General features: G+C 50.0%; 2 protein-coding genes across 5 annotated transcripts in view; one reads left to right on the forward strand and one right to left on the reverse strand.

The window, feature by feature from the left end:
* Positions 1-6,307, forward strand: part of RIPOR3 (RIPOR family member 3) — a 42,706-nt gene extending 36,399 nt beyond the window's left edge. For all 4 annotated transcript variants that reach the window (XM_059862550.1, XM_059862551.1, XM_059862552.1 and 1 more), the window contains 8 exons: positions 22-154; positions 605-713; positions 1,803-1,967; positions 2,161-2,319; positions 3,217-3,419; positions 3,646-3,729; positions 4,512-4,602; positions 5,374-6,307. In XM_059862550.1, the coding sequence (XP_059718533.1) occupies positions 22-154; positions 605-713; positions 1,803-1,967; positions 2,161-2,319; positions 3,217-3,419; positions 3,646-3,729; positions 4,512-4,602; positions 5,374-5,471 (1,042 nt within the window). In that variant the 3' untranslated portion in view covers positions 5,472-6,307. The remainder of the gene's footprint in view (positions 1-21; positions 155-604; positions 714-1,802; positions 1,968-2,160; positions 2,320-3,216; positions 3,420-3,645; positions 3,730-4,511; positions 4,603-5,373) is intronic.
* Positions 6,308-9,279: 2,972 nt separating this feature from the next.
* Positions 9,280-14,813, reverse strand: part of PTPN1 (protein tyrosine phosphatase non-receptor type 1) — a 28,767-nt gene continuing 23,233 nt past the window's right edge. The window contains exons 4-9 of the mRNA XM_059862474.1: positions 14,135-14,233; positions 12,487-12,624; positions 11,856-12,065; positions 11,281-11,442; positions 10,440-10,675; positions 9,280-9,936 (exon numbers count right to left, since the gene is read on the reverse strand). Of these exons, the coding sequence (XP_059718457.1) occupies positions 9,732-9,936; positions 10,440-10,675; positions 11,281-11,442; positions 11,856-12,065; positions 12,487-12,624; positions 14,135-14,233 (1,050 nt within the window). The 3' untranslated portion in view covers positions 9,280-9,731. The remainder of the gene's footprint in view (positions 9,937-10,439; positions 10,676-11,280; positions 11,443-11,855; positions 12,066-12,486; positions 12,625-14,134; positions 14,234-14,813) is intronic.

Raw genomic sequence — 14,813 nt, forward strand, 5'->3', positions numbered from 1 at the left:
CTTTTCCCCTCATCTCACCAGCACGTACAACGACAACGTGCTCCAGTCCCTGAGCTGTGACACGAGACCAGAAGCCCGGGATGTAACCACTGGGGATGAGAACCTGGACGTGCTGCTGCTAACACACCTGAGGCTGTGCAAAGGTCTCCTGCAGGTACAGAGCAGCCTGGGGGTTCCCAGGGCGCTGCCTGCCACTGGTGATTCTGATCACAGGAGAACTGGATGTTTTGTTTGTGTGCTAACAGAGAGGGACTCAGAATGGAAATGGGGTGCATTAATGCAGGGTGCATGTGTGTCCCCACAGAACGTGTCATGCAAAACTCTGCTGCTCTTCTCAGCCTCTGGGTTTTGCTGAAGCTCTAAGCAGCAGCTCTGTGCCCAAAGCAGGCTGCAAACACACAGGCTTGGCTTGGCCTGGGCCGTGTTCAATGAATGAAAACTGCTACAGCAGGGAGCAGGTGTCTGGTGGGCAAGGGGCCTTCTGAGAGCAGCTGGGGGTTTCTCACTTGTCTTAAAATTTGGATTCTGAGAAATAAATCCTCGTTTATCTGGAGCTTGATCCTGCCCTTGTTTCAGCTCCTGAGTTATGTCTGTTGCCTTTCAGAAACTGAGGACCCCAAATGTAGCCCAGGTGGTCCAGGAGAGCATTTTGGAAGAAGTGTCAGAGCAGACACGAGTCCTGGGGGATGTCCTGGATCTGTCTGTTGAGAAAAGTGAGTACCTGCCTTACCCCAAGGCATGCAGAGATGGGAGAGCTGCACCCCTGGGCTGTCTGCTCAAGCCTCCCCAGGCCCAGGGCTTTCATTCTAAATTCCTTGCAAACACTGATGTCATTAAACCAGCTCATCATTAAACCAGGGCTCATTCTTGGGTTCATTTTTCCTTCTACACAGAAGGAAAAAATTTGGAGAAGTTGTTCTCAGAGTAGCTGAACTGGCATGTTTTAAACAGGGATGTTGTAAATGATGGAGTTTGCAGTCAAAGAGCAGCAGAGCAGCCTTAATAAAATCCTCTTTACATCTGTGCTTTTCCTTGGTAAGCAAACAGCCCAAATTCTGTGCCCACTTGCCAGAACAGTTTTGTGGGCACAGAATTTTGTCTCAGGTCTTCCCACTTCTAAATTCTTCCATTGGCTGTTGGACATGACAAAATGCTGCAGCACAATGAGAGGCTTGGGAGGCTTTTGTTCTCATCTTGGTAAATACAGCAGCAAGAATGCAAATTTTAGTTGGAAGCCTTTGCTGCCAGATTTTATCCTGGAGATGTGAGAATAAGCTGTTCCCTGGAGCAGGGCTGCAGAGGGGCTGGTGCAGAGTGACAGGGGAAGTGTGGGAATCTGACAGGCAGGAGCTCCGTGCCTGGAGGTAAAAGTGAGGGATGGAGGGTCCAAATGAGGAGGCACAGGGCTCCTGAGGAGCTGCACGTGCTCTTGTGAAGAGTTTGAGAGCCCCGAGGTCAGAGCTCTGCCCTGGGCAAGGAACAGAGGCAAAAACCCTTGAGTGGCACCTCCTTGGCTGACAGAAGGGCAGCCCCTTGAAGGCCCAGAATGTTCTTCTGGAACTGACTCGGGTGCTGGGATAAAGGAACAAGGGGCAGAAGAGCTGCTGATGGCAGTTCAGGAGCTCAGTGCTTGCAGCTGTGAACGCTTAGGCAGCAAATATCCTGTTTTTAACAAAACCATCCCTAATACAAATCCAAGTTAGTGCTGCCCCATGTCCAGATAGGCCATCTGCTGCCTAATTTCTCATGTAAAATCCCAAAGCTGCTAGAGCTCGCTGACTTTTTAAAATGTTGGGTTTCAGTTATTCAGAAGACTAAAAAGAAGAAGCAGTATCTGAAAATCTGGAGTGATCTTGCAGAGCCTGGCAGCAGCATCTTGGTGACCTCAGCAGAAAGGTTCCGCCATGCTCTGAAATACACAATGATGCTCAAAGTGAAGGAGAAGTACCCCAGCCACCTGGAGACAGGTACCCCGTGGGCACCAGGCCAGGCTGCCTTCATTTCATTGCAGTGCTGAAAATTGTCCCTGTGCATTTAAAAAAACCCCAAACCTTAAATTGTCCTTGTGCATTTAAAAAACCCCAAACCCAACCTCCTGCTTGCTTCCAGCAGCTTCCATGTAACCAACCTGTTGTTGTCTGTCTGTCCTTCTCCCTGCAGTGCTGCAGAGGCTGCTGGAGCAGATCCTCACCTGTGATGGGTTGCTCCCCTCCTCCCATTTCCAAACGGAGCCGGTTACTTTGTTCCAGTTCTATCGTTACCTGGAGAGACACCGCATTGGCAGCCTGGAGAAACACCTGGCTAAACTCGCCAAAGAAGGTAAAGGCAGCGCTTGGCTCCTCCTGCAGGGCAGCGCCCTCCAGGCTCCCGCTCCAGATACAGCTCCAGAGCAGGAAACAGCCCAGCCCTTGCACTGACAACTTGTTTCCATTTTTATTCCCCTTATGACCGTGTAGTTTTAATCAGAACAGGAAAAGCATGCTTGACTCCCGTATCTGAGCGTGTGCAAACAAACCCCCTGTGAAGAATAGGCTTATCTTAAGTGCCCTGAAAACAGTTGTGGGATATTCCAAAGCTAAAGCAGACACAGAGTCAGGAGCAAACTCCAGCGGGATCCCAGGACTGAGCACAGTCTGTGGCTTCACAGCTGTAGCTGGACTCAGACACAGAAAAGAACAATAAAATTGCAGAGGTTACTGACCTGCATTTTGTAGCCTGAGGTAGCCAGTGCCTCACTGGAGTCTTGTCCAGCATGTGAAAGTACTCCAAAACTTTCTCTGTACTAGAAAAGAATTATTTAAAAATAGCCCTGGTATTGGCTGCACCTTCAGGCTTGTGCTGATGCAGAGGAGCCGTGCGGAGGGGCTGAGAGCCGGCTCCGGCCGGGCTCTGGTGCGCGGCTCCCGGCTCCGGCCGGGCTCGGTGCGCGGCTCCCGGCTCCGGCCGGGCTCTTGTGCGCGGCTCCCGGCTCCGGCCGGGCTCGGTGCGCGGCTCCCGGCTCCGGCCGGGCTCTGGTGCGCGGCTCCCGGCTCCGGCCGGGCTCTGGTGCGCGGCTCCCGGCTCCGGCCGGGCTCTGGTGCGCGGCTCCCGGCTCCGGCCGGGCTCTTGTGCGCGGCTCCCGGCTCCGGCCGGGCTCGGTGCGCGGCTCCCGGCTCCGGCCGGGCTCTGCGGCCCTCGCGGGGCCTTTCCTCAGAGAGCGCCGCTCTTCCCCGGCAGTGATGCTGATCGAGGAGCTGCAGTGCCCCGGCAGGCTGAAGACGCTGAAGAGGCTGAAGGGCAAGAGGCTGAGCCGGCTGCAGCCGCTGCCGCGGACGCTGCGGCTGCTCGGGCTGCTGCAGCTGGACGAGAACCACCGGGTGGGCAAAGCGGCCACGGCCTGCCTGGCCCGGGCCGGCGGCAGCGGCAGCCTCCGGGCCCGGGTGAGTGCGGGGAATGCGGGGGGACAGCGAAGACTTTGGGGACCGCGGGAGCTTCCCCGGGGCTGGCACCGCTTTCCTGGCCGCGTTCTCAGCAGGACCGAGCCCCCGAGGCAGCGGTGCCCCAGTGCTCTGTGCCTCGGTCCATCTCAGGCGGGTAACCCCCTCCTGTCTCTCGGGTTGGGTATTAAATTGACCTTGCGTTTCATTTTGCTGTGTTCTGCCCCAGGCCGTGCTGTTTTACACGGATGCTTTGTCCGGCTGTGACACGAGGCTGCAGCAGGCTGCGTGCCTGGCTCTGAAGAACCTCAGGGTGAGCTCGGGCTCTGCCCCAAGGCCGGGATCAAAGCTAGCTCGGCTGGGTTTAGCGGGGAGGGGTCACTGCAGCCGGGAACCACCCGGCTCTGGCTGCCCCGGCTCCCAGCTGTGAATGCCATCATTGCAGGGCTGCGGGCACGGGGAGTGCCTGACCTGCCGGGCACAGCACGGGGCATGCGGCATCTCCTGAGATGCTCGGTGCTGAAGGACAGTGTCCGACGGGGGCCATCCAGCACCAGGATAAACCAGCAACATTTCTGTTCCAGACATTTAACTGTAGAAAGCTGAAGTTAAATCAGGGGGTATTTTTAACAATAGCTGATTAAAGTCAGAAAACCAAAGTAATATTTGCATTGCTATTATAAGAAACAGCACAGATTTAACCCTTCCCAAGAGCCCTAAGCTGTAATAGTTTTGCACACAAACAATGAACCAATGTCTGCAAACAGCAGCAAATCAGGGTCGATTTGCAAAGTACCAGCTGGGATTAACCCTTTCAGTGATGGTCCTGGTTGGCTGGTACTGATTTAATGGTCCCACAACCGTGACCTGTACCCCGGAACTTTTATACTTTCTGATGCACTAAAACAGGAGAGAAGGTAACAGAGGTGAGATCATATCAGGAAATGTAACTGCAACCGAGTATGCTGGGGAAGAGAGAGGTCCTGGTGGAATTTGGATGTCACAGGAGATGGGAGTTTGTGTCTGTGTTTGCTTTGTAGAAAATGCCCACCAAACTGCTGAAAAGCTGCTTAAGCAAATTCTTTTTTCCAACAGGCTGTGGAGAGCATTGAGCAGGTTGCCCACCTGTGCCAGTCTGAAATAGAGGAAGTCAGGAATGCAGCCAGGGAAACCACACTTTCTTTTGGTAAGGCTTTTGTAGAGCTTTAAAATGGCCTGAAAGAGGGATGTGAAATAGTGCAGGACCAGGAGGGGCCTCAAGTTCAGCCTGAACACATTCAGGACAACGGAAATATTTCATGAACAGCTGTTTCATACCATGAGGATAAACTTTACATCACACGTAACAGCCAAGGGCCCCTGATGAAGTTTATAGAACCAGACCAAGGAGATCCTGAAGGATTAAGTGCTTTAGGAACCACTGAACCTTTTAAAAAGGTTGTAGATAAGGACTGACAGTTTTATGCTGGTTCATTACCTGTTACTTCACTGGAATCCAAGTGACAAGTGATTGACAGTGGAGGGGACCTGATAAAATGTCAGTGCTCCCCACCTCCTGCTGCCCAGCATTTGTGCTTTTCCTGGGGGCTCAACAGCTGGAATGTTGCCAGAGCATGGCCAGGTCATGCAGGAGACACCCACTTCCCTGTTCTGCTCTTCCAGAGCCCACATTGAGCCAGGCTCTGTTCTGGGCATCTCCAGCCCTGCCCCAGAGAACACTCAGGCCCCCATGAGACAGGTTTTCCAGCTCTGATACCCCAAGCTGTTACTCATGGAAATCATTGCAGGAGGCCTGATTTTCCATGGTGGCTTCCAGCAGTTTTTGGAAAATATTCCCTGAGGGATGTTTGTCACCCTTGAGTCCTTCCTTCCTTCCAAGCAAGGCTGACAGGAGTGTCCCCAGAGGTTCCTGGGGTGCTCTGCCTGTCCCTCAGCAGGGGCTGTTTTCTCTCCCCAGGGGAACGGGGCCGACAGGCCTTTGAGAAGATGGACAGGATCTGCTGTGAGCTGAGAGAAACTGCTCAGGAGGCCGAGATTGAAATCACAGTGTTTTAGGAGTGGAATGGGAGAGCTGGATCCTGCTGTCCTCGCAGCCCCACGGGAACCCGAGGGTTTGGTTTTGTCTGGTTTCCTTTGTTCTGTCCTGTCCCTGCCATCTCCTGCCCCAGCACAGGTTTATCTCCAAAGGGGACAGTTTGTCATCTCCATGATGCAGCCTGGAATGTATTTTCTCAGTCTCTCAGTGTCTCTGAAGTGCTGGACAAATGAAAACTGGGAACTCTCAGAATGTGGATCCAGGTCTTAACTGGAGTTCACGTCTCCATCTTGCAGGAATTAGCTGTCCCTTCTCCAACTCTGTCCAATATGATCAATTTTCCCAGGAAGTGATGTATTGATTTGGCATTCTCCAAGGAGAGAAATGATCACTCTCCCAGACCAGCTGCCCTGTCAGTAGAACAAATCCAGCAGCACTGCTTGGTGGTTTCCTTTGCTTGAGCCATTTAGGTGCAGAAGGAGAGCCTGGTACTCCCTGAGTCCCTCTGTAACTGCTGCAGCTCAGGCCAGCTCCTGCAGGCCTGGCAGGCTCTGTAAGAGCTGTGTGTGCTCAGCTGCAGGGGTTTGCCATGTGCAGGTCTGACTGAGGAGGGACAGGTTTGTTTTTTTAAAACTCTGATTTAGTCACAGACCAAGATTTCTCCTCCTCATCCCCAGCCCTGGCTGGCAGGGTGCCCATGGGGAGCAGCCTGGCTTCAGGTGCAATACTTGAAAGGGGGTTGGGATTGTGTGTACATATTTTTATATATATACATACACATAAAACTTTTCTATTTGGTATTTATTTGTTGGATTTCATACTGTTTTCTAAAGTTCTAATAAACCATTTGAGACAAGTTCCTGGGAGTTTTTCCTACTGCTGTGCTTGCAGCCCTGGGGCCAGGTAAGAGGCACTAAACCCCCAAGGGCCAGGGCCCTGATCTGCCCTGTCCTGCTCCACTTTGAACTCCCTCCTCCAGCTGTGAGTTTCCCTAAGAATGTAAACCAAAGGTAAGTACTGGAATTCAAACACCAGGATGTGCAGGCTGCAGCTGCAAACAGGGTCAGCATCAGCTCCTGCAGAAACCAACCAGGGGGCTTGAGTTCCTGCACTTCTTACCCATTTAAGTGCAGGGAGGGATGGGGATCCTCTACTCTTCTACTGGAGCTCTGCCTCCAGAAGTTCTGACAGCTACATTTAAATGCCTTTACTCTCCAAACCCACCCCCCAGCCCTCCTGTGCATCTGGGTCAAGCAGGAGCCCATGGATCCAGGCCAGAAGCAGTAACACATTCAAGTGAGTTCTTTAAAAAAAGAGTTTTATTGTTACAACTAAAATGAGAACTGAAAACTTGTATGGGAGACTGAAAAACTGTACAGTTGTACTCTAACCTGGGAGGCCCAGCAGCGGCTTACACAAAAGACAAGATACCTGAAACTGTATTATACCAAAACATTCAGCTTTTTTGTTGAGTTTTTACATATTTTTTTATAAAAGTTTATTCTATGGCAATCTGTAAAAAAGAAAGACCTGATGAGTAAATATTTGCTTAAGGCAGATAGCAGAGCAGCTCACTAACTTTCTAACAAGTCTAACATGGATGTTTGTCCATTTCCAAGAACAGGTTACCCAACACCCCACTGTGCTACGGTATATACACCCCCCAACTACCACAGACAGTACAGGACAGCAAACAAAATGGGCACAGCTCAGCACTGCCAGCCCTGCCCACACCTCCCTGGGCTCTGGGCACAGTCACTGTGTCCCAGATAGGGTCAGAGCTGGACCTGGAACACAGGAAAGAAACAGGCACCAACAGGATGCTCAAAGCTCTTCTGTCAGCTGCAGGAACTTGGTCTGGGTAGAATCATTTGTACTTGAATTACTCTGTATTCAAAGGAAGCATCTATTCTTTTCCTGCCATACCTAGGATTTAAAATGCTCCCTCTTGGGAAGGTGGCCAGAGGTGGGGTGGTTTGTTTCTTTCCCCGGGTGTCCCAGGGCCAGGGGAGGTGTGGAAGGGCTGCCTGAGCTCTCTGGAATGTCTGTACTACACTCACTCAGCTGAAAGGAACATGCTACCACCGGGCACACGGAGCACACGGGATCCCACGGGAAGTCATGCCAAGGATTAGGCGAGTACACGGGCTCTGATAAACACCAGTCGGTCCAGTGCTGAACAGAGAGCCTCAGCAACACCCTCTGAACCACAGCCACTAAGGATCAGGTCATGCAAATATCATTTGGGCACATCAGGAAGCAGGAATAGAAGTTCTGTCACCTTTCAAGCAGGTGGTGTTTCACGGGGACACCGCAGACTTCACATGCACTTTAATACAAAGGGGTACAAATGGTGCCTCAGGGCAGGGGCCTGCCCACGCTGCAGAGAACAGTGGGGACAAAGCAATCACAGAATGTATCTTAAATACACAGATGAGCCATTATATATTACCATTTTTCTATACTCATTTTTCCTGTTTCCAATAATATAACTAAATATTGACTGATTACAACATTCCTCCTTTCAAGTACTGGTCTGACCAACAGTCTCACAGGTAAAGGATTGATTCCCAGTACTACCTGAGGATTTATTATTGTACTCTTGAAAAGCCCTTGATGCAAGCTTAACAAAACACAGAATAGAAGTAACCCCCACCCCCACCCACCCCCTCACCTACTCACCCACTGAAGGAAGAGCTACACCTACAGCCAGCTTGGCAAAAATAAATAGGGAGTGGAGGGGCTCCCCTGGGCTCCTCCACAGCAAGGGCTGCACTGAGGGTGGTTAAGTGCTATAGATCTAGAAAGACTTTAGAAATAAAACAAATCAGTAACACTGCTGCAGATAGCTGTCATGGGGCAGTTCAATCACTACAGCTCCCAGGAGTGACTTTGCTCCTGTCCTCTGCACCACGACACAAGCAAAGAAATCTTTGCTATTATTGTTGAAACTATTAATAATTTGGTATTACCCCGAGGAACAGCACTGGCCCCTTGGTGCCATGCTGCCTTCCAGTGCCAGTCCTCCCCACACAGCCCCACCCTCCCCTAGCAGCACTGCAGCCCCTGAGCCCTGGCTGCTGTGGGACCCCACGGGGCTGAGCCGTGGCTGCCAGAGCCAGGACTGGGATCTCTGCTTCCAGCAAAGCAGGACACACCAGCACTGCCCTCACAGCCAAGGGGCTGTTCAGAGCCCAGCACGGCTCTGCTGGCCTGTTCCTGGCCAAGGGAAGCTGCCCCAGCAGGGATTGCTCTGGCTCTCCCCAGTGCTTCCCTGCTCAGAGCCACGCTGGGCCTGAGGGAGCAGCTGCAGAGTGAAACTGCATTTTACATTCCAAATGCTGAGGTTTAAGGACTGGTCCTTCCATGGGCCACGGGCATGGCCCCACTGCTGGTGGACATGGTTTGGTTGAATTTCCCTTTCCTGTTTCTCTCCCTCCCCTCGACCTCTCCCAAGCCAGAATATAAAAGTAAAAACAGCTTTAGAAAGGATGGTGCAATGTAAAGAGGCATATGTGCAAGTAGAGTGCAACAAAAGTCAATGAGGAGATACACATAGTAAAGGAAAAAAAAAAAAAGAAAAAAAAAATCAAAGAGCTGGACATGTTGGGATACCCTGAGCAAATGCAGAAGCCTGGTTCTATCAACACAAGTAAAACAATCAGCTCTTTAAGAACAGTTATGCCAAGATTAAATATATCAATACCACAGGCACTGCCCACAACTCAGTCTTTAAAGATGAAGCAAATTTAAAAAAAGAAAAAAAACAAACCAAAAACCAACCACAAACACACCTCCCCTTCCAAAAGTTTACATTCTTCAGGTATGTGGGTTTCTTTTGCTTTTTTTGGGAACTTGTCAATGTAAGTCATGTATTTGGTTACAACACTTGGAGAGTACAAGCAAGTTTCACTTGTGCCTAGTTTTTCTGAAACAAAAGAAAATGAACTGGCTTTTTAAAAAAGGCTAAAAACAACAATGTGTTGTAATTCTATTATTTAGTTTAAAAAAAAAAAGAAAACAAAAAGGAAAACAGACTATTTGGCATTTTCTCTGCTTACTCCTGAATATTTCAAGGCCCTGAGATTACAATATTATGTTCTTGGGACCACAGGGCTGGATCAAACCCTAGTGCATCAATCTCTCATGAAGCCCTACCCAAAGTTCTGGCCTTTCCCCTAAATCTAGCTGCTCTGAGCCGAGGCTGCCCTGCCTGGAGGGGCTCCGCGGAGCCGAGCGCGAGCCGGGAGCGGCGCTCCTGCGGCGGCTCCGGCCGCTGCTCAGTGGAAACACACCCTGTAGCAGAGGTAAGCTCCTGCCGTGAGGAAAGTGAACATGCAGATATTCACTAGGAAGGGCTTCCAGGTGGCCACCACGTTCTCATCCTCCTCCTCCGAGTTCTCCTTCACGGACTCCTCCTTGCGGGGCGAGAGCCGCGGGGTGTCCCCAACAGGTCTCCTGCGGGCTTCAGTGTCGTGACTAGCGCTGAGGACAGAGGGAGGGACGTTCAGGGCTGGGTAGGAACGAATATTCCATGCTGGACTGGCCATGGAGGAGAGAAGCCATGCAGGTGCTCCAAGGGCAGGGAACACCACAGAGCTGGAAAGCTCTTGGGGCTGCAGCAGCCAGGGAAGCACAGCCTGTCTCCACTTAGGACACATCTGGCTGCTCAACAGAGGTTTAGGAAGAGCTTGGGAGGATTCTGTGCCCTTTAAAGAATAAGCTTTAACCACCACCTGCTTTCACTGCTCATCACAAATCTGCACCAAGACAGGCAGTGAAGGAACCCAGCTCACACCCACAGCCAGAGTTCTAAACTCGAGCACCTGCCCAGAAAGCCAGAAAAGGATGGAATGTGGCTGCTTGCTCAGCCTTAACCCCCAGAGAGCATCTCAAGGTGGAAGTGAGCATCTCCTCCCCTCAGCCAGTCCCTGCCTGTGGCTCTCTGTGCAGAGCCCAGCTGTCAGGGCAGGCAGAGGGTGCTTTACCTGTCTGTGCTGGGGGCCACAGCTGAGCAGGTCCTGCTGTCTGGAGCTGCCTCCTCCACGCTGCTGAGCGAGCTCCTGATCTCCTCCTCCACTGCCTGGGGCTTGCCCAGGAGCTCTGGGTGCTCGTGCATCCTCCCGTTGTGCATCTCTGAGGTTCTCTTTGGGGGCCTGGGAGGCGGGGGGGTGTGCTCAGGGGGGGGCTCCAGGTCTTCATTGGAGAGCTCTTTCCACTGCTCCTTCAGCAAAGGACAAACCCTGTTAAGCTTTTCTCTTTTAAGCTGCTCTAACTTTAAACTTTACCATGGCAGAATCTTTATTCTCTATCTTTTAATTAACTCTTACAGTGGCTCTTCATTTGCATTGCAAAAAAAGAAAGAAAAACCAGACACAAGAACTCCAAGCCCAAGCTACATCCACTACACAAAACATATTGGCCATAAATGCAAGAAATTCCAATCTGCTTCTAAAAACCTTAAGCACAAAATAAAATCTATTTTGCTACAGTTCTGCTTACCATAAAAAACCCTGATGAATTTAATCATGACACTTAAACTTCAGGCTATTAGAAAACTTGTACTGTCTGAAATTCCAGGGGAGGCTGACGCAGCAGCTCCACCCCAGTCACGGTGCAGAAAAGCACAGAAGGCACCTGCTACAAAACAGGTACTTTTGGAAATAAGTAAAACACTTTAGGTCGTGACAGATTGTAAAGCACTGTACCAAAAACCCCATAAGATAAACATGTACTGCAGCTGAAGCAAGCACCAAATTTGAAACTTCTCTCCATCCTGTTCCTCCCACCCACTTGCTGCAGTTCTCTGGAGCTGCCAGGAGCACTCACTTGCACTGAAGCATCTCCCATGATGAATTTTGCCCCTTCAATAACAGCTAGGTAGGAGAAGCGGAGCTGGTCTGCAGTCTGGATGAGCCCCATCCTGAACTTCCTCATCTCCAGCAGAACCTGCTTGACGTCCACGGAAGAAGGATCTTTCCGTTTGTCCATCTGCAGATAGAAATGTGAAACATGTTTTCTGCTCTGAGGAGGTTCACTACAGTGACTCATTTTGTGGTAGGGCCTTCATACCACCCTGCACACTACAGAATGAACGAACTCACACACAGCTGGTATCAGCAGCTCATTACTGGGCCCCCAAAAACCCTGAGGGGAAAACACTGGGCCCCAAATATGCTGCTTTCCCTGAAGGCAAAGCCTGTCTTTGTGAATCGCTCTGAAAACTGGAGACTTGCCTTCCCCAGACTCAGAATGGCCACTTCGGAACCAGCCCTGCCCTGGAGTACACTCCTGGAAGAGCAGAGTAAAGCAGATGACAGGAACCCTCCCCAGCCCTGCCCCGGCCCCTCTACAGCCCCCCAGGGCTGCCCTGTGCAGCGAGCAGAGCAGAGCAGTGCCCTTACCAGCAGCAGACAGGTGTCCACCAGGCAGAAGGTGCCCGAGCGGCCGATGCCCGCGCTGCAGTGCACCACGACGGGGCCGTGCCCGGGGCTCAGCGAGCCCGACTCCCGCACCTTGAACAGGAAATTCAGGAACGACGCCGGCGACTCCGGCACCCCAAAGTCGGGCCAGGTGGTGTAGTGAAAGTGCAGAATCTCTCGAGTTTCCTGGCTCTGCAGAAACAGGGGTACAGCAGTCAGGACTGGGACCAGCTGACTGAATTCCAAGGTTTCACCAGTCTGAGGGAGCTTTGATAGCGGCACGGCCAAGAAACTCATTACGAGTAATGCTCTCTGGTTGTGAAGGTCTCCACTGGGAGCAAAGGGAATTGGGTAAATAAACTTACTTATTTTGAGTTTAGTTATTTCAGTACAGTTCAAAAGCTTGTGTCACTCTGGGCATGGCTGAGACATTAAACTGCCTGGAGGGTCCCCAGGAATGTCTCAAAAATACCCCAGAGTTCCACTTCCACAACATCTCAAGCAGGATCATCAAACCCAGGGCAATTCATGACCACCAATTTCAAGCCCTTGCTGGTGAGGATGTGAATCTCACCCCAAGCAGAACAAGGACTGGATGAGACCTGATACTCACGGTCAGGTTTTCCAATTCCAGCTGTCGTACTGTGTAGTAGGATTTGATATCTTCAGATATCAAGGTTAGTTTCAAGTTTGTATCTTCAAAAAACATTTCTTTCTCTTCCTTCCGTGGCCAGTACTGTGCACACTTTACCTAAAGCCAAGCAGGAGACACATAAATGTCATTACTCACTCCTGACTGAATTGCAATTTTCTTATTAAGGTCTCCCAGAGAGATGAGCTCTGCAGAGACTGCTGCATGCCAGGGACTTTAATGAGCCAACCAAACAGGAAAGCAGCACATTTTCAAGGGTGCAGGAAAAACCTGGAACTGAAATACTCATCAGCAGCACGAAAAGGAAAGCCTGCACCCAAGCTCCCGACAATGCAATGTGGGATCCTGGGCCTGGGAGAACTGGCCTCTCCTGCTGCCCCTGAGCCACTCCTCTGCTCTGGGATCGGGGTCACCCCTGACCCTCCCCTCTCCCAGGCTCTGCACATGGCTCAGGCCTCTTTTGTACAGGGGCAAACAATGTGGCCAAACCAAAAGTGGCAGAACAATGCTAAACCAACAGCAGGCTCAAGAGCAAGGTGATCTCAGACAGCATTTTAAGAAACAGAAAACCCCCTCAGCATTTTCTTCATAGGCAGACTAAGAGTGGTTTTGCTCAAACTAATTCTAATTTATTTTGAAAATACATCCTCTTGTTTATCAGGGTGTAGAATGCAGATATAATTCTCTGCACTTTTTGTCTGGATTTATAAAAGTTATAGCAATTGCCTTTGTGTCTAATTTCTCCACAATGTGTCTGCAAACAATGTTTTGTCGTGCTCCACTCTAAGTATCCCACTGCTGTCTGCTGAGAGTGTAAGCACTGCCCTAAGGGATCACAGTAATTTGTTTTGTTCAAAACTAGAGCAGTGCAGAGAGGGAGCAGGAATGGTTGGAAAGGAAGAAACTATTGAAAAATTTGGTTACCGCATCTCTTTTGAAGATTAAATTTCACTTGTAGTACAAAACCCAGCAAAACACTGAAAAATCCAGACTGCAGTTTATTAAAACACAGCTCATTGCCCAGGAATTTTCCTGATTATTGGGAATGTTTTTCTGATGATGCAAAAGCATGTACCACCCAGTTACCACTGGTGGATACCCAACACCCTCACTGCCCTCCTCCAAGATGTCTTTACACATTTTTATACTTTTTTGTGTACAACAGTGGCACTGGAGGGGACTGTGTGCCTCGGGGGGCCACGGCATGATCAGAGCTCAGTGTGTGATGGAAACCTGGAGCCCCAGAGCTTCTCCCTCTACTGCAGAGCCACCTCACACTGCAGAGCCCTGACAGGTGCAGTCTGTGCACACAGAGAACAACTCCAGAGCCCCTGGTCAGCAGCAGAGACTTCCATTTCTGTGGAGTGGTGGTGTGTTTGTGTTTTATTTTAGCCAAATTCATGAGAAATTAGGCTCCACAATTACAAACGAGTGATTTTCTGACTGCAGTAGGATCAGTTCACCAAGTATTCAATTCCAGGTACAATTTCTTCGACAAAACTACTTGCAGTCATCCCATCCCATTCTTTGGGTTGGTTTTACTTGGGTTTTTGATTACAGAAAACCATGAATGTGAAGAACACACAGCTAGAACTGGGTGAGTACTTACGGATCCCTTCTCCATCACTCTGTTCAACATGACAACACCACGGCTTTTCTGTTCCCAAACCATCTCCCAAAAGTGACCACAAGTATTTGGCAAAGGTCCCTGCAGAGACAGAATCCCCAGAAATAAGCATTATTTTCTGTAAATGTCATTGCATTCTTCTCCAGTAACAGTCCCTGCACAAGGCAATAGATTTAAACAAGTAACAAGCAACTTCTAATTTAAAACTGTAAAAAAATGCAGTGAGCCATCTTTGAGTTTCATGCTATGAATTTACCCATGAAAGCATGGTTAATTCTTTCCCCCCATACATAAGAGGAAGAGAGACACAGTCTCATTGTGAGAACAGAACTGGGAGTGAAAAGTGCTGCATCTTCTTAGGAAAGATATACAAAGGTCATGGGGAAATAAACCCCACTGACTAAAAGCAAATATAACATCTGTGTCAAACTACTCTGCAATCCCTCATCCTTATTCATGATACTTGAAAATTACTTGACTAAAATATCCAAAAGACTGAAAGGATGCCAAATCAGTAACAAATTACATGGTTTTCCACAATCTTCACAATTTGCCTTGGGACTGAATGAAATAGTGACTCCTTTTAAAGACTATCCACTCCCAAAGTAGATTTCCTTATAACTTCCTACTTCTGCAATGTTCCTTTGCTATTTTCTACTTG

Source organism: Haemorhous mexicanus, chromosome 18 (assembly GCF_027477595.1).
Source record: "Haemorhous mexicanus isolate bHaeMex1 chromosome 18, bHaeMex1.pri, whole genome shotgun sequence".
Taxonomy (NCBI): Eukaryota; Metazoa; Chordata; class Aves; order Passeriformes; family Fringillidae; genus Haemorhous; species Haemorhous mexicanus.